Source organism: Scyliorhinus torazame, chromosome 9 (assembly GCF_047496885.1).
Source record: "Scyliorhinus torazame isolate Kashiwa2021f chromosome 9, sScyTor2.1, whole genome shotgun sequence".
Taxonomy (NCBI): Eukaryota; Metazoa; Chordata; class Chondrichthyes; order Carcharhiniformes; family Scyliorhinidae; genus Scyliorhinus; species Scyliorhinus torazame.
In genome coordinates this window covers 142414248-142438170 of record NC_092715.1, presented here as the reverse complement: position 1 = coordinate 142438170, position 23923 = coordinate 142414248, and the positions used below count along the sequence as shown (strand labels likewise).

General features: G+C 48.2%; 1 protein-coding gene across 2 annotated transcripts in view; it reads left to right on the top strand.

Moving 5' to 3' along the window:
- The window catches only part of LOC140429503 (aldehyde dehydrogenase 1A1-like), a 259226-nt gene that overhangs the window by 168377 nt on the left and 66926 nt on the right, over window positions 1-23923 (top strand). For both annotated transcript variants that reach the window (XM_072516586.1, XM_072516585.1), the window contains 2 exons: window positions 6363-6424; window positions 14849-14977. In XM_072516586.1, coding sequence (XP_072372687.1) covers window positions 6363-6424; window positions 14849-14977 — 191 coding nt within the window. The remainder of the gene's footprint in view (window positions 1-6362; window positions 6425-14848; window positions 14978-23923) is intronic.

Sequence of the window (23923 nt, the reverse complement as noted above, 5' to 3'; positions counted from 1 at the left end):
AGTGAGGTACCCACCCTGCACCTCCTCAATACAGTGAGTGATCCACACTGCTCCTCCTCAATACAATGAGGGATCCACACTGCTCCTCCTCAATACAGTGAGGGATCCACCCTGCTCCTCCTCAATACTGTGAGGGTATCCACACTGCTCCTCCTCTATACAGTTAGTGATCTATACTGTTCCTCCTCCATACAGTGAGGGTTCTACACTGCTCCTCCACTGTACAGTGAGGGTTCTACACTGCCCCTCCACTGTACAGTGAAGAATCCACACTGCTCCTCCACTGTACAGTGAGGGATCCATACTGCTCCTCCACTGTACAGTGAGGAATACACACCGCTCCTCCACTGTACAGTGAGGGATCCATGCTGTCCCTCCACTGTACAGTGAGGGTTCCACACGGCTCCTCCACTGTACAGTGAGGAATACACACCGCTCGTCCACTGTACAGTGAGGGATCCACACTGCTCCTCCACTGTACAGTGAGGAATACACACCGCTCGTCCACTGTACAGTGAGGGATCCACACTGCTCCTCCACTGTACAGTGAGGAATACACACGGCTCCTCCACTGTACAGTGAGGAATACACACCGCTCGTCCACTGTACAGTGAGGGATCCACACTGCTCCTCCACTGTACAGTGACGGATCCACACCGCTCCTCCACTGTCCAGTGAGGGATCCACACAAAATTATGAGGGGCATCGACAGAGTGGATAGTCAGAGACTTTTTCCCAGGGTAGAGGGATCAATTACTACGGAGCATAGGTTTTAGGTGTGAGGGGCAAGGTTTAGAAGAGATGTATGAGGTAAGTTTTTTTACCAGAGTAGTGGGTGCCTGGAACTCGCTGCGGTGGAGGTGGTGGAAGTAGGGACGATAGTGACGTTTAAGGGGCATCTTGACAAATACATGAACAATGAAATGAAAATGAAAATGAAAATCGCTTATTGTCACAAATAGACTTCAAATGAAGTTTCTGTGAAAAGCCCCTAGTCGCCACATTCCGGCGTCTGTTCGGGGAGGCTGGTACGGGAATTGAACCGTGCTGCTGGCTTGCCTTGGTCTGCTTTCAAAGCCAGCGATTTAGCCCTGTGATAAACCAGCCCCATAGGATGGGAATAGAGGAATACGGACCCCGGAAGTGTAGAAGATTTTAGTTTAGTCGGGCAGCATGGTCGGCACGGGCTTGGAGGGCCGAAGGGCCTGTTCCTGTGCTGTGCTTTTCTTTATTCTTTGTTCTTTGTTTGTTTGCTCCTCCATGTACAGTGAGAGATCCACACTGCCCCTCCACTCTACAGTGGGGAATCACACTGCTCCTCCACTGTACAGTGAGGAATCCACACTGCCCCTCCACTGTACAGTGAGGAATCCCCACTGCTCCTCCACTGTCCAGTGAGGAATCCACACTGCCCCTCCACTCTACAGTGGGGAATCACACTGCTCCTTCACTGTACAGTGAGGAATCCACACTGCCCCTCCACTCTACAGTGGGGAATCACACTGCTCCTTCACTGTACAGTGAGGAATCCACACTGCCCCTCCACTCTACAGGGAGGAATCCACACTGCCCCTCCACTCTACAGGGAGGAATCCACACTGCTCCTCCACTGCACAGTGAGGAATCCACACTGCCCCTCCACTCTACAGTGAGGAATCACACAGCTCCTGCACTGTACAGTGAGGAATCCATACTGCTCCTGCACTTTGCAGTGAGGGATCCACACTGCACCTCCACTTCATAGTGAGGAATCCATACTGCTCCTGCACTCTGCAGTGAGGGATCCACACTGCTCCTCCAATGTACAGTGAGAGATCCACACTACCTCCCCTCCTCCATAGAGTGAGGAATCCACACTGCACCTCTTCAATACAGTGAAGGATCGACACTACCCCCTCAATGCAATGAGAGATGCACAGTACCCTCCTCCATACTGTGCGGTTTTCACACTGCTCCTCCTCAATACAGTGAGGGATCTACACTGCAGCCCCTCCATATAATGAGGGACCAAAGAGCTCCTCATCCATACAGTGAGGAGTCCACACTGTTCCAACTCTGTACAGTGAGGGGTCCATACTGCCCCTCTTCAATACAGCGAGGGATCCAACTACCTCTCCTCAATGCAGTGAAGGATCCATACTAACCCCTGCCTTCAATACAGTGAAGGTTTCACACTGCTCCTCCTCCATAGAGTAAGGGATCCACACTGCCCCTCCTCCATACAGCGTGGGATACACACAGCTCCTCCTCCGTACAGAGGGATATACACCTCTTGTCCTCAATGCATGGAGGGACCCACACTGCTCCTCCTCAATACATTGAGAGATCCACACTACTACTTCTCAATATAGTGAGGGATCCACACAGCCCCTCCTCGACACAGTGAAGGATGCGCACTGCTCCTCCGCTCTACAGTGAGAGATCCACACTGCTACTCCTCCATACAGTGAGAGACCCACACTGCTACTCCTCCATACAGTGAGGGATCCACACTGCTCCATCGCTGTACAGTGAGGGATCCACACTGCTCCTCCGCTGTACAGTGAGAGATGCACACTGCTACTCCTCCATTCTGTAGGGGATCCACAATGTTCCTCCATATTTGTTAAGGCTTATAGTGTTCTTATTCATGGTGAGGAGACCAAAGTCTTGCCTCATGCTGGTGTAGCCACGTAAAATGGCTGATTCCCGATTAGAATGGTCACACCCCGATTTAAAATGGCGAACGGAAGAGGCTGATGGTAAAATCAGCCAACAGGACTCAAACGGACAGCTGCAGGTAAAACAGTGTATTCGCCTCTGGGGAAGTCATTCCAGACCGATACCTGCAGCCATCAACATCGCAACAACCCAGCCTTCTGCATTTTAATCAGCCATCCCCGGGAACAATTTCTACAAATGAGCAATTGAAAGCCCACCCAGACCTTTCGGCGCCAGCAGGGGCTAACACAAAGAAAGGTAAACGACCCCCCCTCGATCAAGGAATCGCCCCATTATTGGAGCGTATTGAACGAAGTGATTGGGACCAAGTCACTTGGAACCAGGTACGAGGTCCACCCCGAGAGGCGGGAAGCCCCTGGGGACTATAAGAATAGGGGCCAAGTTCAACTCGACCCTTCTCTTCCTGCTCGCAACCTTCGAGACCCTTCTACAAGAAACTGTAAGTCTTACTCCAGTGATCGCGACCAGATAGGCGCTCCTGACTATCGACTTGTACCAGCTTTTGAATCCCGCAGGCTCAGAACCAATTCGAAAGACCATTCGTTTCCCTGACCTGGTGGGCAATTTCCAAAGTTAAGTATTGGCCTTTAGTGGTAGGTAGTAGTCTAGAAGTAGGATTATTGTATAAGTATTAATTGCTGTATATAATAAATGAGCGTTGATTTAACTCTTACTAAGCAGTGTGTTGCATTATTAATCATTACTTGGACTTGAACCACGTGGCGGTATCAGAAAGATACCTGGCGACTCATGAGCAAAGGTGACAGAATAAGAATAAAGTAAACTAAGGCTAAAATGAGCAACACTGGTGTACTGTAATTGTATCATGATGCTATCTTTTTCATTATGATGCTGAGTGATTTCTCATGCACATTAGCATGGAAGCCGCAATTGAACTGAGGAAGTGATTTGATATCCGGGTCGCTATCAAATCACTTCCTCAGTGGTACTGCTGCCTCACTGTGCCTGGGACCTGGGTTCAATTCCAGCCTTATGTAACTGTGTGGAGCTTGTATGTTCTTCCAGTGTCTGTATGGGTTTCCTCCAGCTGCTCAGGTTTACTCCCACAGTCCAAATATATGTAGGCCAGGTGGGGCTATAGGGATGGGTCAGGGCCTAAGTGGGATGCTCTTTCAGAGCGTCAGTGCAGACATGATGGGCTGAATGGTCTCCTTCTGCACTGTAGAAATTCTCTGATTCTATATCTAAGTTCCAGAAAGCTGAAAGCTGTAAAACTACTTCCAAGAGATAATGGGCGGCATACTCCATTTGGGTGACTATCTCCCACCGGAGATCAATTGCACCAGTTTTACGATCCTCTTGCAGTCGTAAAGCGCAATGCAATATGCAATTCAGTGTTCCAGGCCATGCAAATATATTCATGGCGTGAAATACAAGGTATTCTGGTGCCCCCCCCCCCCCATAAAAGGGACCCCTGTATGAAAGCTGAAGTGCAGTCCAGACAGGGGCAATGGGAAGCATTATAGCTGTAATACTTAACTTGCAGCTCCACTTGTCCATTCCTCCAAGGAGAGCAGCTGTGCCTGCCCCAGATCCATTATCTGCAAACCATTCACAGCTTTGAGTAGTGGTCTGTGATTTACAGCTTGTGAAAAACGTCTGCAGCTTTGATCCATTCATATCCTTTCACACTTCAATGGCCTTAGTGGTGACATCCCAATGTTTTTAAACATTGACCACATCAAAGAGAGCTAAGTGCAGTGAAATCACACGCTTGAGTAATTGGAATGCACTTAGTGCTTAGAATGCACTTACATCTCTTTGGTGTGGTCAATGTTTCACAACTTAAGCCACTGATGCATGAAGGGATGTGAATGGATCAAAGCTGCAGATAGTATTTACAAGCTGTGAATCACATCCACTACTGCTGCAAGGTAAGTATTACAGTTAGAATGTTTCCCACTTCGCCTGTCCGGACTGCTGTCTAGCTTCCAGTCAGGGGTCTCTTTTATGGGGTGTGTCCCCCTATTACAGGGGTCCATGGGGTTGGGAGGTCTCCTAATACAGGGTTCCCTGTGGGGGTGGTGGTGGGGGGGAGGCTGCTAGAAGAGGCATGGGCAAGCAGTGCATTGTTGGGGGGATGGCCTTGGATGGGCTCAGATGGTCTCAACCAGTGTGACCCATCATGAGATCCACCACGCCAGGTTCCCGATTGCTGAGATCACAAGTGATCCGCGCACACGTGATCCCCAGCTGTGAGGGCCGGAGAATCATTGCAGCCCGGAGCATAGGGTGCCGGACCTGCTAAATAGATGCATTTATTTACATATCCCCACTGGTGTGAATTGTGGACCTCATTCACGCTGCCAGCAGGAGTTGGTGTATCGGGACGCTGATCCCGATTTTCCCGACACCCAATTCTCCGTCCCATCAGGGAACACATTCGAGTTGTCCCGGGACGGAGAATCCCGCCCAATATCTCTTGGTCTTTGCTATAAGTTATTATACTCTAGTCTGGACAACGGTTGTGTTTAAAAGTTGCAAATCAATACGTGAAAACCTTTAAACATTTTTAATACTTTCATATGCTTTGAGCGATCTTTCCTGTCTGTCCTTAACCTGAGAAATTAACATATGCAATGCAATTTTTTATTGCCCACAGTGATAACCACTATTCTTCTCATTATGTATGTTCTGTATTCATATAAAATGGAGCTTGAACTTTGATTTTAAAATAGGGACATTCTAACAAAATAATCTCACTTGAAACATTTTTGTAAGATTAATGACTGTATTGATGTCACTGTCAAAATAGCACATTATTGCAATAGGATTCTTTAATTTGCAAATGCCAATCACATGGAATCAATTTTAAACAAAAGTCTTCAGTACAGATATATGATGGAGTCATGCTTATGGCCTCAACCTTTCGCCCCTCAGGTCCACGGAGTTGGCGGACCCAGGAACAGCCGCAAAACACACTCCTGTCTACAAAATGCGTTCCTGGCTGCTGTCAGTCTTAAGAGCTGTGAAAGTTTGAGCGATGCCAGGGAGGGAAGAAAGTGGGTGCCGATAAAAGGGGGGTGCAGGCAGGTGCTTCCAAGGTGCTCTGTCAGAGGGACAGCTGATGTTGAGCTATCTCAGGGAGCTGCTGGCCTGCGAAAAATAAATATTGATATAAAAACTAACCCACAAGTGAACATGTGCACAATCAAACACAAATCTCAGTCCCCAGACATATTTTTAAATTTTATTTGAGCTCTGACCTTTCTTCCTGCACTGGATCAAGGTTGCAGCTTAAACACAAAGGCCGCCTCGCCAATCAGCATACCCAGCTACCATAAAAGCAAACGGGCAATGTAAAATTCCAGTCAATTGGTGTTTAATTGATTTAAATTGGCTTCTTAATTGTTGGCTAGCACACTTAAGTCTCTCGAGTGCATTAGGCCGATGATGGTGGTGTATGTGTGCCCGATGTCTTTGCGCATGCTTTCACACACTTCCAAACCAGGCACGCACCTGGACTTTGTCCATACAATTCTGGCCATAATGTGTATTCTGTCAAATACACTCCTATTGCCTATATTAATTTACAAAATACGCCTGAATGACAAAACTGTACAAATGTTTGCTTATGCGTCATGATTAAATTAATACATTCATTCTTTATTTTCTATTAGATGGAGATTATCTCTCATTTACAAGGCACGAACCAATTGGAGTGTGTGGACAAATTATACCTGTAAGTAAAAATTGTAATTTTATCTTTTTTGACCAAATTCCAGAAAGCCATTGTCAGGAGTTTGACTTCCAGCTAACAAAATAGTCTCTTGTATAACTTGTACAACAAGTATCTCTCGTATAATAGTCTCACCAGAACATGGGGAGTCATTGGTGCCACCTTTTGTAAACCTGGGGTGGAATTCTCCGGTCTCCGATGCCGAAATCACATTCGGCGATCGGCCTAGAAATCCACGTTTGCGCCGAAATTGGGGGTGGCGACGCTTTTGCGATGCTCCGCCCCCTTGAAAACGGAGGGGGCTGCATGCCGTCGGGATGGCCTCAGGACATCACCTGAGGCCCTCCTCCGATGCTCCGCCTCTGATGGACTGAGTTGCCGACGGCGTGGAACACTTATCCTATTTATTTTCATGAACGCGGCGTGGCAGCTGCAGACTGAGTCCATCACCGCCGCAGTCGGGTGGGAGCCGTTCCGCGGGCTGGGGGGGCTTTGGTGGGGGCTGGGTGCACTCGTGGCGGGTGGTCCGGGGGTGGTGTTCCTGGTCAAAAGGGCCAGTTTTTGGCAGGCCAGGTCCGCGCGCAGCCAGTGCCATGTTGCACGCCACGGACCCAGCAATTCTCCAGCCATATCCGCAGGTAAAGCCAGGGGGGCTTTACGCTGCATACCTGATAGCCCCCCCAACAGACGGAGGATCGGTGCAGCTTTTGCGTGTTTTTTCGGGCGTAAAACGTAACTGTTCCCATGCCGGCGTCAGAACTTAACCTTCAAATCGGAGAATCCAGCCCCTGTTCTTTAACATCTGGGTGCTGTTATGTTTCTAATCCTGGTAGCATGTTATATTACCCATGGTGGTAATATGTCGAGTTCTTTGCCTTTTGTTCCAGAATGGTCCGTTGAGGTGATGACAAAGAATCCACTAATATTAGATTGAAACAAAACTAATTCATTGTATAACAATTAATTCAATGAAGTTTGCACACGCTACTGAGCTACAGTTAATAATAAAGTAATATTGAATCTATCTAGCAGTAATCAATAATCTAAATAGTCACTAATAATAACCTTGTGTTAACTCTATCGAATCTAATCTTCTCCTCGTGCTGTTCTCAGGCTTTCTCCTTCACTAACATCCAGAATTCCCTCAGAGTCTGATTTATATTCAGAGAAGTGGTGGTATCCTCTAGTGTTTAATTTACACTGAGATGTAATAATTAACCCTTCACCCACCTGACTATATACATATCATTCGAGGTGCTGCTGACAAGTTTATCTTGGATAATGATAATTGCGCCTTCCTTTTTAGGTTCAAGGTCTTAGAAATCCCTCCTAAACACCTTCCATATGCCCAGCTATTTCACATTCTTTAGAAGTCACCTTGACGTTTATCTCTTTGATAAAACCTTTAATCATTTGCCCTGATAACCTATTACTTAACGTAGTCTCTGATTATGCTGCTAGGATTTTTTTCCCCCACATGAGGCATTAAATGCTGAGACAGAAGTTCTCTTTATCCTTCTCTAGGTGTCTCTACTGATTGTTCATGGCCCTATACAAAATGAGTTTGAGCAGTTTCATTACACAAATCCAAACGCAAGACTATTTCAACTCATGCTCTTTGACAAAACCAAATTACTGCAGATGCTGGAATCTGAAACAAAAGAGAAAAAGCCGGAAAATCTCAGCAGGTCAAACAGCATCTGTAGGGAGAGAAAAGAGCTAACGTTTCGGGTCCAATGACTTTGACAAAGAGTATTGGACTCAAAACGTTAGCTCTTTTCTCTCCCTACAGATGCCGCCAGACCTGCTGAGATTTTCCAGCATTTTCTCTTTCGTTTCATGCTCTAGACCTTGGACCACTTTCATTCAGTTGAGAAAAAAGGTCCTATTGGTTACAATAGTGCTCCATTTTCTTGCTTATTTCTAACCAATGAATAGAGCAAATCAAAGAGTTTCTGTAACAGAATGAAAATAAACTCTGTGGTATTACACATAATTTTTATTTCAGCATTGCGTAAACATTGGAGATGAAGCCTCATCATTTTCTATTGAACTCTACCATGGAATAATGATTATTCCCATTTATAATCAGTTCCTCATCAATAATTTATTGCAAAACATTCATTACATGCTTCAGTGTGCAACCTGAATATTTATTTAGCACGATGATTGTTTAATTATGTAATATTATGAATGGCCTGGCAGGCAACAGAATTAAAGATGTGCATGAATAAGTTGGGGAGTCAGTATATTAAGAATTAATGCTTGATACTTCAAAGAATTTGGTAAATTGTATTTGAACTTATAAGTTGTGCGTAATCAATTTAGAGTGAGTAGGACAGTTAATTTGCATTGATTACATGTGGGTTTATTTGAATTAATTATTGACTTATTGATAAATAAAGATCAAGAGCAACATTCCTGCTCCAAGTGTAATTCTTATAAGGTTGCTGGCATGCCTTTGATCCTTCATTTATAAACAATTTAGTCACAATAGTTACAAAAATCACTGTCCATTGGGTTTGTCAACATAAAATATTGTTTGTGAAGATTTTGTCTGTATAATATTTCTCACAATAACCTCTTTTAGTACATCGGGTATATTATTTAGTTAAATTCATTATAAACAGGTGCATTGCAAGGTTGAATTTTATATACCCACCCACTTGCAGACTTAACGCAGGGGCAGGACCTGTTAAATCGATGGACGGTCTGCCTGTTGCCTTCCCATCCGCCCTTGCCCCCACCACAATTATACTAGTGCAGGGATAGTATCAGACCACTAAGCCAATTGAGGTCCTTAAAGGGCAATTATTTCCCACTTAAGCACCCTATCCGTCTCTGCTGTGATTCAAGTGACAGCTGGAAGGGCCATACAGCCAACCCGGAAGGTCTCCCTGTGCGGGCTAATGATGGGCAATAGGGTAGTTAGGGAGCTCCTTCACAGGCCTTCTGGACCCTTTAGAGGGCTGATCAAACCCCCACAGTTGCCCTCCATCCATTGGCCTCCCATTATGACATACGAATATTATTATGCTATGATAAGAGAGATCATGGGGTGAATTCTCCATTGGCAGGATTCTCAGTCCTGCCGGCAGTGCACTCAGGCCTGTGGGTTTCCTCGCGGCAGGGAAGAAATCCCATTGGTCAGTGGCGGGAATAGCCAATCCCACTGCCAGCGACGGCGCACTGCTGAGAAAATACATGGCTGGGGAAGTGGAGAATGCCATGATATTCAGATAAACATCATGGTGCAAACACACATACACACTGATGGACAGATCAACGGACCAATCAACACACACGCAACATCACAGCCAATCACAAGCAAGGGCACACGCACCATAAAACGGGGCACACCACAGTTCCTGCTCATTCCAGCTGGAGACAGCTCAGGGCACAGAGCTCACAGCAAGCCACTCAGACATTCACCATGTGCTGAGTGCCTCTCCAAGATAGTGTAAGGGCTGGGTCCACAGGTTAAAGGGTAATGAACGAACCACAGTAACAAGTTTACAGGTGTTGTTATTGAAGTAATAAAACAGAGTTGTACCATCTGCAACCGTGTTGGTTCGTCTGTGTAGCAGAGCACCCAACACGACATGGAACCAGGATTGGAACCCAGCAACTGTGAGACCTACCTACACATCTTCAGGAATCCGCCATCCTGCGCCTTGGACACCATCAGCCCACCGCAGCCGCTCCAAATCGCTGGAAACCTCGGCGTCAACTGGAAGCTGTTTAAACAGCACTTCCAGTTCTTCCTAGAAGCCACAGAAAGGGAGAATGCTTCGGACACCAGGAAAATCGCCCTCCTCCTCTCCACGGCAGGGCAACATGCCATCCACATCTACAACTCGCTGGTGTTCGCGGAAGGTGAGGACAAGACGAAGTACAAGACGGTCCTTCTTAAACTCGAGCAACACTTCAGCGTCGAGATAAATGAGAGCTTCGAGAGGTACCTCTTCCAGCAGCGCCTGCAGGGTAAGGATGAGCCTTTTCAATTTTTCCTAACACACCTCCGTATCCTCGTGCAGTCCTGCGGTTATGAGGCCACCTCCGATTCCATGATTTGGGACCAGATAGTTTTTGGGGTCACCTCGGCACCCTACACCAGCAGCTCCTCAAAATTAAAAGCCTCACCCTAGCCACTGCCATCGAAGCCTGCGTCCTCCATGAAAATGCGACCAGCCGCTACTCCCAATTCCAGGCGGCCGAATCGGCATGGCAGGGGTCCTACGCGACCGAATCGGCGAGGCAGGGGCCCTACGAGGCCGAGCGGGTCCAGGCGATCGAATTCCTCCTGGCCCGCGGCCCAGACGAGGGCGGGCATTTCACGCTCTTTCCGCGGCCTCCCCCGCTTGTACGCGCCGAAAGAGATGTCGACGCAGAGGGACGTGACGCGCAGGCGCACTCTACGCAGGACCGAACTGCGCATGCGCGATGGCGCAACGAACGCCATGACGTCACGACGTGCGGCAACTGTGGATCCGCACATTTATAGCGGCAATGTCCAGCAAAGAACCAACAATGCCTCCGCTGTGGCAAGATGGGCCACTACGCTGCTTGCTGTCGAGCAGTTCAACCTGCCAACGCTCCCCAATTCCGCCAGCCTCGCAGGGACGTGCGGACCATTCAGCCTCCATACACCGAGTCATAGCCGGACGATATACAAACCGGTGATACAGACGACCGGGAAGCCTTCCGTGTTGCGGTCATTGACAGGAACCGGATGTTCCCAAGCAGGACCCACCAGCCGATGCCAGTGAACAGTGTCAATCCGGGTGATGAATGGTGTGCCACCCTACGGTCAACCGATCACCAATCACATTCCGTTTAGACACTGGTGCCTCCGCCAACCTAATAGCATGGTCAGCCTTCTACACCTTGAAGGTCAGACCACCAATTCGGCCATCCCGTTGTAAGATGATCGACTACAACGGAAACGTTATCCCGGCCATGGGATCCTGCCAGCTCGAGGTTACACACAATGCATACACAGCATCACTGTCCTTTGAGGTAGTTGGATCATCAAAGGACTCCCTGCTAGGCACACAGGCGTGCAAGGTTCTTCACCTCGTTCAGCGGGTACATGCTCAGTCTCCAGAAGGCACGTCAGACTTCCCGGATGCAGAATTTAGGGCACAGCTCCACTCACGCCTTGCCCACAACCAGGAGGCTTTCAAGGGCATGGGCACACTGCCCTACACTTACAGAATATGGCTCAAACCATATTTAACGCACTCCATGGTATGCGTTAAAAAGCCCTCTGGCGAACTCCGGATCTGCATCGACCCGAAAGACCTAAACAACAACATCATGAGGGAACACTACCCCATACCCAAACGTGAAGAGATCACCAGCGAAATGGCCCGGGCTAAAATTTTTACAAAGCTTGATGCCTCGAAGGGTTTTTGGCAGATTCAACTGGATCAGTCCAGCAGGAAGCTGTGCACCTTCAACGCTCCTTTCGGCAGGTACTGCTACAACAGAATGCCGTTTGGCATCATCTCGGCATCCAAGGTATTTCACAGAATCATGGAACAGATGATGGAGGGTGCCGTCTATGTTGACGACGTCATCATCTGGTCCACCACACCACAGGAGCACATCAGTCGTCTCCAGCGTGTCTTTGCTCGGATATGAGAACACGGCCTGCACCTCAACCGAGCCAAGTGTTCTTTTGGCCAAACTGAGCTAAAGTTTCTGGGGGACCACATATCCCGGTCAGGAGTGCGTCCGGATGCAGACAAAGTGAGCGCCATTACAGCCATGCCGCAGCCGGCAGAAAGAAAGCAGTGCTATGCTTTCTCGGGATGGTCAACTTCCTGGGGAAGTTCATTCCCAAACTTGCCTCCCACACAACTGCTCTTCGCCACCTAGTGAAGAGACCACGGAGTTCCAGTGGCTGCCCGCACACCAGAAGGAATGGGAAGAGCTCAAAATTAAGCTCACCACAGGCCCAGTATTGGTGTTCTTCAACACCTCTCGAGATACGAAGATCTCGACTGATGCCAGCCAGTCCGGCATTAGGGCGGTACTCCTGCAACGGGATCACACTGCATCATGGGCCTCGGTCGCCTATGCCTCGCGGGCCATGACCCCCACAGAACAGCGCTATGCGCAGATTGAGAAGGAGTGCCTGGGTTTGTTAACCGGCATAGATAAGTTCCACGACTACGTGTATGGTCTCCCTCAGTTCACCGTGGAAACCGACCATCGCAACCTGGTCAGCATCATACAAAAGGACCTGAATGAGATGACCCCTCGCCTCCAGCGCATTCTGCTCAAGCTCCGAAGGTACGACTTCCAACTGGTCTACACCCCGGGAAAGGACCTCATCATTGCGGATGCGCTATCCAGAGCAGTGAACACACCGCCCGATTCGGAGGGGTTCGTCTGTCAGGTCGAAGCGCATGTGGCCTTCACATCGGCCAATCTGCCAGCTGATGATTCAAGTCTGGCCCTTATTCGCCAGGAGACTGCGGCTGACCCCCTTCTACAACGTGTGATGCGCCACATGACGGGAGGATGGCTCAAAGGACAGTACCCACAATTCTATAATGTCCGGGACGACTTGGCCGTCATTGACAGTGTCCTCCTAAAGTTGGACCGGATTGTGATTCCACACAGCATGCACAGGCTGGTCCTCGAACAACTGCACGAAGGCCATCTCGGGGTTGAGAAGTGCAGATGGAGGGCCCGAGAAGCTGTCTACTGGCCGGGCATCAGCAACAACATTGCCAACATGGTGCTCAACTGCCCCACCTGCCAAAGGTTTCAGCCGGCGCAGCCCCCTGAGACGCTTCAGCCCCATGAGTTGGTAACGTCCCCCTGGGCGAAGGTGGGTGTGGACCTTTTTCATGCGCTCGGCAGGGACTACGTCATCATCATAGATTACTTTTCGAATTATCCAGAGGTCATACGCCTGCACGATTTGACATCGTCCGCTGTCATCAGGGCATGCAAAGAGACCTTCGCTCGCCATGGCATTCCGCTTACTGTCATGTCGGACGATGGGCCCTGTTTTGCAAGCCAAGAATGGTCTTCTTTTGCTGCTTCGTATGGCTTCACACACGTGACGTCCAGCCCTCTGCATCCCCAGTCCAAAGGCAAGGCGGAAAAGGGCGTTCATATCGTCAAGCGGCTCTTCTGCAAGGCTGCTGATGCCAGATTTGACTTCTGTTTATCCCTGCTGGCCTATCGCTCGGCCCCACTAGCCACTGGCCTCTCACCAGCCCAGCTGTTGATGGGTCGCGCCCTCAGGACCACTATGCCATCCATTCTTGTTCCTACACCCGACTATGCTCCAGTACTGCAAAGGATGCGACAGCAGCGTGCTCAGCAGAAGGTGGCACATGACACTCGGGCAACTGATCTTCCTGCCTTGGCGCCTGGAGACAACGTCCGCATCCACCTACCAGAGGGTGGCTGGTCGGCAACTGCCGAAGTTCTCCAATGCGTGGCTCCTCGCTCGTTCCTGGTTCGCATGCCTGATGGTTCCATTCGCCGGCGTAATCGCTGGGCTCGCTACGTGATCATACACCGGTGCCACGCCCTCCTGTTGTTCCTGATGGCGACTTCGTGGAGCTTCCTGCCACCATGCCCATTCCTCTGTCGCCTGTGGCCAGACCCATTCCTCAGCCGGTGGATCCTGACCCGCCCTTGAGGCGGTCAACCCGAATTCGTCGCCCACCTACTAGGCTGGACTTATGAGCCTGTTTGAACATTGGACTCACTAAAGTTTTATGCCACAATGTTAATATGTTTCTCTTTTTGTCGTTACAGGGGTTCGTTTTGATGCTTGATGTTTACACTTGTTTTGTTTATGATACAACCTCGTTGCTATGTTGCACCTGACACCTTCCTATGTATATAGTTTAGCCTCATGTACATGTTGTAGATATTGCACACACACATTCAGCTGCGCTCAGTCACATCTATATTTATTAACACATATGGGGGATGTCATGATATTCAGATAAAGATCATGGTGCAAACACACATTACCACTGATGGACAGATCAACGGACCAATCAACACACACACAACATCACAGCCAATCACAAGCAAGGGCACACGCACTATAAAACGGGGAACACCACAGTTCCCGCTCATTCCAGCAGGAGACAGCTCAGGGCACAGAGCTCACAGCAAGCCACTCAGACATTCCCCATGTGCTGAGTGCCTCTACAAGATAGTGTTAGGGCTGGGTCCACAGGTTAAAGGGTAATGAACGAACCACAGTAACAAGTTTACAGATGTTGTTATTGATAGTAGTAAAACAGAGTTGTACCATCTGCAACCGTGTTGGTTCGTCTGTGTAGCAGAGCACCCAACACGACAGAGAATTCACCCCTATATCTGTAGAACTAATCTTTAAGAAAATATGATTCTATTAATGTTGTACATTTTTTGTCACTACAGTGGAACTTCCCACTGCTGATGTTTACTTGGAAACTTGCTCCTGCACTGTGCTGTGGCAACACAATAGTTATCAAACCAGCCGAGCAGACCCCACTCACTGCACTCTACATGGGAGCTTTAATCAAAGAGGTAACTGGTTAAAATTGTAAATTATGAATTAGACACTTATTTATGTTCCTTACTAAATCAAATAAATGTTTCCGCGATTGTAAGCTGAAGCAAATTCGTATCCACCCATGTAACACACCCAAAGTTACACCCAGCTCCAACTGACAAAGGAATTGGATTCTTACAAGTTTATTGCAGAGTTTTGGTCTGAATAAGGCTCACCAACTGAATGAAAATGCTTTGCGAGAACATTTGCCTTCCTTGTGCCTGCTCTCGGTGTAAAATGAGTGAAAAGAAGTCCAATTTTGGGGGCTATAGAGGTGTTTCTTGTGGTCACCTAGAACATGTTTTAGAACCCTTGCATGTGTTAATAAAGATCCATATCAGAAATTGTTTTTTCTAGAATGCAACTAACAGCTCCACCTGGGACTGCTGGTCACTGCCCTCCCTCTTCTCCTGATTGCCCCAGCCCCTTCTGTCCTTTGCCAAAGTCTCCGTAAGCTGAACTTGCTAACCCTCATGACTGGTGAGCTGTCTCTGGGACCAAAACTGGCAATTATACTAATGGAGGCTGTGGACCAACTTGCCGTATTCCTACCTCTAGTCTCAGTAAGCGAGTGCAACATCTGCTGCAGCAAGATCACCCCTTACCCACCCCAATACAGGCACAATCTAATTTCGAGATTTCAGTTCCTGGGGTGAATTTATTGTCAGAATATTTACAATATTTACTCCGATTTTTAAAACTGTATTCATGCCAATCCCTTGGCTACATCATAGTCCCCCAGGTAAAAAAAATGTGTATCCTTCTCTGGCTCACTTAGTCTCAGCTATTATATTCTGGTGTGTGATAAGAGCAAAATACTATAGATGCTGGAAATGTGAGATAAAAGCAGGAAATGCTGGAAGAACACAGCAGGTCCGAAAGAGCTTGTGGAGAGATGCTGCCAGACCTGCAGAGCTTTCCAGCATTTTCTGCTTTTATCTTCTGGTATGAGCCAGTTTGATTGTAAATGGTTAAATTCAGCTGGTAAAGTGGCTTTCATAAGTTACAGCAAGTAAATTATTTACTAGAACTCTAGACATCGAACTGGAATTGGTTGATCATTTTTCTTCACTTCATACCAAAGGTCTAGGTCAAGTCAAGCTTGAGTTGATATCCTCAGGCATAGTAAAGAGCTATCATAAAGGATGTAAAACTTCCCGCTTTACTGATTTTTGAATTTAACTGTTAATCTGTGGCAAACATACTTTTCAGAAGCTACGCACTAAGGTTCAGTTGCGCAATGCTACTAAAATCAAAATACTCAGCATTGTTATTAAGTTGTGCTGCTATTCCTTTAACTATGGATATAAGAAACATACATTTCTCATTACAGATCAACTTTAGCAACCAATTGTGACATTGTTCCCATTTGGTAAGGGAATAGGGAGACCGACATGCTGGTATTTCACTGAAAATTAAATATTAACTTCCACAGGAAAACTGCTTTGATTTTTTTTAGACAAGATCAATCAAGTGACCACAGCAGCCGTGTTCTTTGCTTTTTTATCCAATCTGAAAATATTATTGAGTTGAAAGTTCTACCGATCATTAAAAGTTTTTGAAATGTCCTTAAGAGCTTGCAATTTCCATTGAGAAATCTAGAAGAGGAGTTAAGGCCCAGAGGACAAAATACCATCAAGTTGAAAGAAATTTTTAATATATTAACAAAATTAACTAATCAAGGAGATGTCATTAAACACTGCAAAGCTTGCATTTTTAAAGGCAGTTCTGCATTGCACTAACATATTGGGGGGATTTTCTCCAGCCTTTTCTGCCGGGGAGGATCTTCTGCTCCCAGTGAAATCAGTCTCTGCCTGTGGGTTCCCCAACGGCGGCACATGCGAGGAATGTAAATCACCATTGACTTCAGTGGGACCGGAAGATCCCACCGGCAGCCAGCGCTGATCTGCCTCCATCGCAGGGGTGGGACTGGAGAATTCTGCTCATTGCATTACATTATGCAATGTTTAAAAACCTATAGTACATGGGTCATACATATGGCCAAAATAGATTTCCGGTGGTGGCCATGGTGTGAATGGTTGTGCACCAGGCAGCTTCTGTTTGAAAGCGTAGAAAAGCACTCTATATACCTAAAATCGGGTGTCATTTTGAAGGGTGATGTGACGCAGCCAATTTGGAGAAGAAACATGGTTAGGGGCGGAGAAAGTAGCCATCTTGGATTGAGAAGGTACAGGGTGAAATTAACGGGGGTAGAGCTGAAAGGTGAGGATGGCAGATGGTAGAGAGGTATGGAGGCGTACGCCTCCAGTAAGGCTGATAACATGGAACGTGCGAGGGCTCAATGGACCAGTGAAACGACCTTGAGTCTTTGTGCACCTCAGGAGTTTAAAAACGGAGATGGTCTTTCTGCAGGAGACGCACCTCTGGGCGAAGGACCAGGTTCGGCAAAGGGTGGGATGGGTGGGGCAGGATTCCACTCAGGGTTTGATTCAAAGTCGTGGGGGTGGCAATTTTGATGAGTGATGCATGATCAATTGCACAAAGACATGAGTTGGGTACAACTGAGGCTTTATTGCTCTAAGATGTGTGGCCTCCCACAGCAGCTGGCGAAATGGCTGCAGCATGGAGGACACACATATTTATACTCTGCCTACTGGGCGGAGCCAGCAGGCCGGGCCTACCAACGTACCTGTAGTACAGGTCCTACCATACATCACCTAATAGAGGTGCAACAGTGGTTTAACACAATGAGTAAAAAAACAAGGTTTGTGAGAGCGAAGGAAGTGAGGGACCTGGGTGGGAGATATGTGATAGTGAGTGGGGTATTAGAGGGTATGCCAGTGGTACTGGTGAATGTGTATGTACCAAATTGGGATGATGTAGGTTTTATGAGGGGGTTGCTGGCAGCGATCCTGGACTTGGCCATGTACCAGTTGATTACTGGAGGAGATTTTAATTGTGTCCTGCAGCCGAGGGTGGATAGATCGAGCCCCACGTCAATGGGTTGAATATGAATGGCAAAGGAGCTGGATGGGTTTGTGGAAAAGATGGGTATGGTGGACCCATGGTCCTTCAAGAACCCAAGGGGAAGGGAGTAATCCTTTTTCTCACATGTGTATAGGGTGTATTCAAGAATCAACTTTTTTGTGATGAGCCTTGAGGTTTCGGTTGGGATGGAGGGGGCAGAATATACAGGGATAATAATCTCAGACCATGCGCCCCACTGGCTGGAGATTCGGTTTCGATCGGGACGGAAGCAGAGGCCAGGGTTGAGGCATGATTCGGGGTTGTTGGCAGGTAGAAGGTTTTGTGATAAAATGCGTAGCTGTGATTAAAGATTATGTAAAATTGAACCCAAAATGGGAAGGTGTTGGTGGCCACATTTTGGGAAGCACGAAAAGCCGTGGTCCGCAGGGAGATTATCTTGTTCAAGGCACATGCGGAAAGGGAAAGAATTATGAATGGCTAATGCATGAGATAGTGGAGGTAGATAGGGAGCACTCGAGGGCACCCACCACGGAGGGATTGGCGAGGAGGAAAAGGTTACAAGAGCGATTAGAAAGATTGACAATGAGAGGGCGGTAGGACATCTGCGTAGTGCAAGGGGGGGTGCAGTGCCTATACAGGGAGAAGACGAGTCAAATGTTAGTGCATCAACTAACATGAGGCAGTCTGCGTCCAGGGAATATTGAATATGCGGACTGTGGCAGAGTACGTGGTGTCACAGCCGGGAGGATAAACACGGGGCTAGATTCTCTGATCCTGCAGCTATGTCCACTTGATCCGTCTGGTCTTACACCCAGAAAGTCGGCACCGCCCCCGCACCGATCCGCCGCCCGGTAGTCCATGGCCGCGCACGGCGGCAGACTGCGGCGGCTGCGGCATGCAGCATGGTGCCGGCCGCACACAGACCCGGCCTGCCAAAAACTGCCTCAATGTAATGACCCTCGCCACACCCGAACCACCCCCTACCAGTCCCTCCAGCCCCTGCTGAAGACCCCCTGCCAGCAGCCTCCACACGAAGTCCCCGAAAAGTGTGAGCACACGCGCCCCATGCTGTCGGGGGCGGAGCATCGGGGGGCCGCCTCAGGTGACATCCTGTGGTCATCCATACGCCATGAGGCGTACTCTTTTTGAGGGCGGAGCATCGCAAAAACGGCACTGCGCCGATTCTGGCGCAAAAATTGATTCTCCGGCCAATTGCCGAATGCAGTTTCGGCGGTGGCGATCAGAGAATCCTGCCCAGGGTGTTTAGAGATTACTGTAAGGAGCGGTACAGTGGGGCGAGGAGGGGGACATGGGATGGTTCTTAGTTTCCACAGTTGGAGGAAGAGAAGAGGCAGGCGCTAGAGGAGCCCCAGGAGCTGTGGGAGGTATTGGGCAGTATAAGAGATATGAAGTCGGGGAAGGCCCCAGGGCCCGACGGTTACCCAGCGGAATTCTATAAGTAGTTTGTGACGGACCTGGCACCACCTCTTTTGGGGGCATTTAATAAGGCGTTGGAGAAGGGGCAGCTGCCGGAGACGATGACGCAGGCAACGATCACATTTATACCAAAGAAGGGGAAGGACCCGTTGGAATGTGGGTCGTATAGACCCATAACGCTGTTAAACACAGATGTAAAACTGCTGGCTAAGTTGGTGGCGGAAAGGATGGAAGGTTGTGTCCCGGGGTGGATGCGGAGGACCAAACAGGTTTCGTAAGGAGCAGACAGCTTTCCAGTAATATAAGGAGGCTGTTAAACGTGATCATGACCCTGTCGAGAGCCCAGGTACCAGAGGTAATGGTGTCCATGGACGCAGAGAAGGCACTTGACCGGGTGGAGTGGCAGTACCTGTTTGAGGTCATGGGATGGTTCGGGTTTGGGCCGAAATTTGTGGCATGGGGCGCCTGTAATATGTGGCACCAATGGTGAGTGTGTGGACCAATGACATGGGTTCACGAAATATTGAACTGCATAGGGGAACAAGGCAGGGGTGCCCGCTGTCGATGCTGTTGTTTGAGCTAGCTATAGTGCCTCTGGCAATGGCTCTTCGGGGGCCGGCAGAGTGGTGAAGCATTACAAGGGGACTAAGGGAGCATTGGGTGATGCGGACGACCTACTATTGTATGTTTCGGACCCGCTGGAGAGCATGGAGAGGATCTTGGGGCTGTTGGGGAAGTTTGGGGTGTTCTCAGGATAAGCAAAGTGTTCTGGGTGAACGAGTTGGGTCGGTGAGCCAATCTAGGAGGTATGCCATTTAAGGTGGCCAGAGACAGGTTTAGACACTTGGGGATTCAGGTAGTCAGAGTATAGGCGATGCTACCTAAATGGAATCTAACAAAGCTGGTGGAGGAGGTTAGGGAGGATCAGAAGAGGTGGCACACGCTGCACTTGACTCTGGTAGGGAGGGTCCGAGTGGTGAAGATGAACATTCTGCCGAGGTTCCTGTTCATATTCCAGACACTCCCGATCTTTATACAGAAGGCCTTCTTTCGAAAGCTGGATTGTATTATCCCAGACTTTGTATGAGCAGGGAAGGTACTGAGGGTTAAGTGGATCCTGTTACAGAGGCAGAAGGGAGGATTGGCATTGCCGAACCTGATGCATTATTACTGGGCGGCGAATGTGGAGAAGGTGAGGCGGTGATGGGAAGGAGAGGGGACAGAATGAGTTAGGATGGAGGAAAAATCATGTAGAGGTTCAGCTTGAGGGCTACGGCGGCATTCTTTGGGCATTTTTCTGATCCATTCCCAAGGCTTCTACATCCCCAACAGACTTGACCTCATCCTCACCAACCTGCCTACTGCAGATGCATCTTTCTATTATAATACTGGTAGAAGTGACCACTGTACAGTCCTTGTGGAGACAAAGTCTCATCTTCACATTGAGGATATTGTGTTGTGTGGCACTACCACCGTGCTAAATGGGATAGACTTAGAATAGATTTAGCAACTCAAGACTGGGCATTCATGAGGTGCTGTGGATCATCAGCAGCAGCAGAATTATGTTCAACCACAATCTGTAACCTCATGGCCTGGCATGTCCCCCACTCTACCATTACCACAAAGCAAGGGGATCAACCCTGATTCAAAGAAGAATGTAGGAGAGCATGCCAGGAGCAGCGTAAAAATAATACGTATACGTATACGGGCATACGTAAAAATAAAGTGTCAACCTGGTGAAGCTACAACACAGGACTACTTGCGAGTCAAACAGCGTAACTAGCAAGTAATAGAGTTATGCGATTTCACAATACACGCATCAGATCTAAGCTCTGCAGTCCTGCCACATCCAGCATCCAGCCGTGAATGGTGGTGGAAAATTAAACAACTCACTGGAGGAGGAGGCTCCCCAAATATCCCTATCCTCAATGATGGAGGAGCCCAGCACATCAGTGCAAAATGCAAGGCAGAAGCATTCGCAATAATCTTCAGCCATAAGTGCCGAGTGAATAATCCATCTTTGTCTCCTCCGGAGGTCCCCAGCATCACAGATGTCAGTCTTCAGCCAATTTGATTCACTCCACGTGATATCAAGAAATGGCTGAAGGCAGTGGATACTGCAAAGGCTACGGGCCCTGACAATATTCCAGCTATAGTACTGAAGACTTGTGCTTCAGGAATTGCTGCACCCCTAGCCAAGCTGTTCCAGTACAGCTACAACACTGACATCTACCCAGCAATGTGTAAAATTGCCCAGGTGTGTCCTGTACACAAGAAACAGAACAAATCCAACCCAGCCAATTACCTATCAGTTTACTCTCCATCATCGGTATAATAATGGAAGGAGTCATCAACACTGCTATCAGGCGGCACTTACTCAGCAATAAGCTGCTCAGTGCCGCTCAGTTTGGTTCTGCCAGGGTCACTCAGGTCCTGACCTTGTTACTGTCTTGGTTCAAACATGGACAAAAGAGCTGAACTCCAGAGGTGAGGTGAGAGTGACTGCCCTTGACATCAAGGGAGGATTTGACCGAGCATGGCATCAAGGAGCCCCAACAAAACTAGAGTCAATTGGAAACAGGGAGGAAAACCCACTGCTGGTATGAGTCATACCTGGCACAAAGGACGATGGTTGTGGTGGTTGGCGCTCAATCATTCCAGAACCAGGGAATCACTTCAGGAAATCCTCAGGGTAGTGGCCAGGCCCAACCATCTTCAGCTGCTTCACCAACGACCTTCCTTCCATCATAAGGTCAAAAGTGGGGATATTCTCTGATGACTACACAATGTTCAGCATCATTTACATCTCCTCAGATAATGAAGCAGTTTATTTTCAAATGCAGCAAGACCTGGACAATCCCGTCCAAGTCATTCACCACTCTGACTTGGAAATATATCGCCGTTCCTTCACTAATGCTGAGTCAAAATCCTGGAACTCCCTCCCTAACAGCACTGTGGGTGTACATATACCTCAAGAACTGCAGTGGTTCAAGAAGACAGCTCACCACCACCTTCTGAAAGGCAAATAGGGATGGGCAATAAATGCTGGCCTAACCAGCGACACCCACACCCAGTAAACGAATAAAAAAACAATATATGAAGAGATAAAACAGGGCAGAGTAATCTTAAGCGATGCTGAACCAAAACCTCTTATAAAGTCTTCATTTTTTAATCACTTCTGGCAAAACAAAGAACAAAGAAATGTATAGCACAGGAACAGGCCCTTCGGCCCTCCAAGCCCGTGCCGACCATGCTGCCCGACTAAACTACAATCTTCTACACTTCCTGGGTCCGTATCCTTCTATTCCCATCCTATTCATATATTTGTCAAGATGCCCCTTAAATGTCCCTATCGTCCCTGCTTCCACTACCTCCTCCGGTAGCGAGTTCCAGGCACCCACTACCCTCTGCGTAAAAAACTTGCCTCGTACATCTACTCTAAACCTTGCCCCTCTCACCTTAAACCTATGCCCCCTAGTAATTGACCCCTCTACCCTGGGGAAAAGCCTCTGACTATCCACTCTGTCTATGCCCCTCATAATTTTGTATACTTCTATCAGGTCTCCCCTCAACCTCCTTCGTTCCAGTGAGAACAAACCGAGTTTATTCAACCGCTCCTCATAGCTAATGCCCTCCATACCAGGCAACATTCTGGTAAATCTCTTCTGCACCCTCTCTAAAGCCTCCACATCCTTCTGGTAGTGTGGCGACCAGAATTGAACACTATACTCCAAGTGTGGCCTAACTAAGGTTCTATACAGCTGCAACATGACTTGCCAATTCTTATACTCAATGCCCCGGCCAATGAAGGCAAGCATGCCGTATGCCTTCTTGACTACCTTCTCCACCTGTGTTGCCCCTTTCAATGACCTGTGGACCTGTACTCCTAGATCTCTTTGACTTTCAATACTCTTGAGGGTTCTACCATTCACTGTATATTCCCTGCCTGCATTAGACCTTCCAAAATGCATTACCTCACATTTGTCCGGATTAAACTCCATCTGCCATCTCTCCGCCCAAGTCTCCAGACAATCTAAATCCTGCTGTATCCTCCGACAGTCCTCATCACTATCCGCAATTCCACCAACCTTTGTGTCATCTGCAAACTTACTAATCAGACTAGTTACATTTTCCTCCAAATCATTTATATATACTACAAAGAGCAAAGGTCCCAGCACTGATCCCTGTGGAACACCACTGGTCACAGCCCTCCAATTAGAAAAGCATCCCTCCATTGCTACTCTCTGCCTTCTATGGCCTAGCCAGTTCTGTATCCACCTTGCCAGCTCACCCCTGATCCCGTGTGACTTCACCTTTTGTACTAGTCTACCATGAGGGACCTTGTCAAAGGCCTTACTGAAGTCCATATAGACACCATCTACTGCCCTACCTGCATCAATCATCTTAGTAACCTCCTCGAAAAACTCTATCAAGTTAGTGAGACACGACCTCCCCTTCACAAAACCGCGCTGCCTCTCACTAATACGTCCATTTGCTTCCAAATGGGAGTAGATCCTGTCTCGAAGAATTCTCTC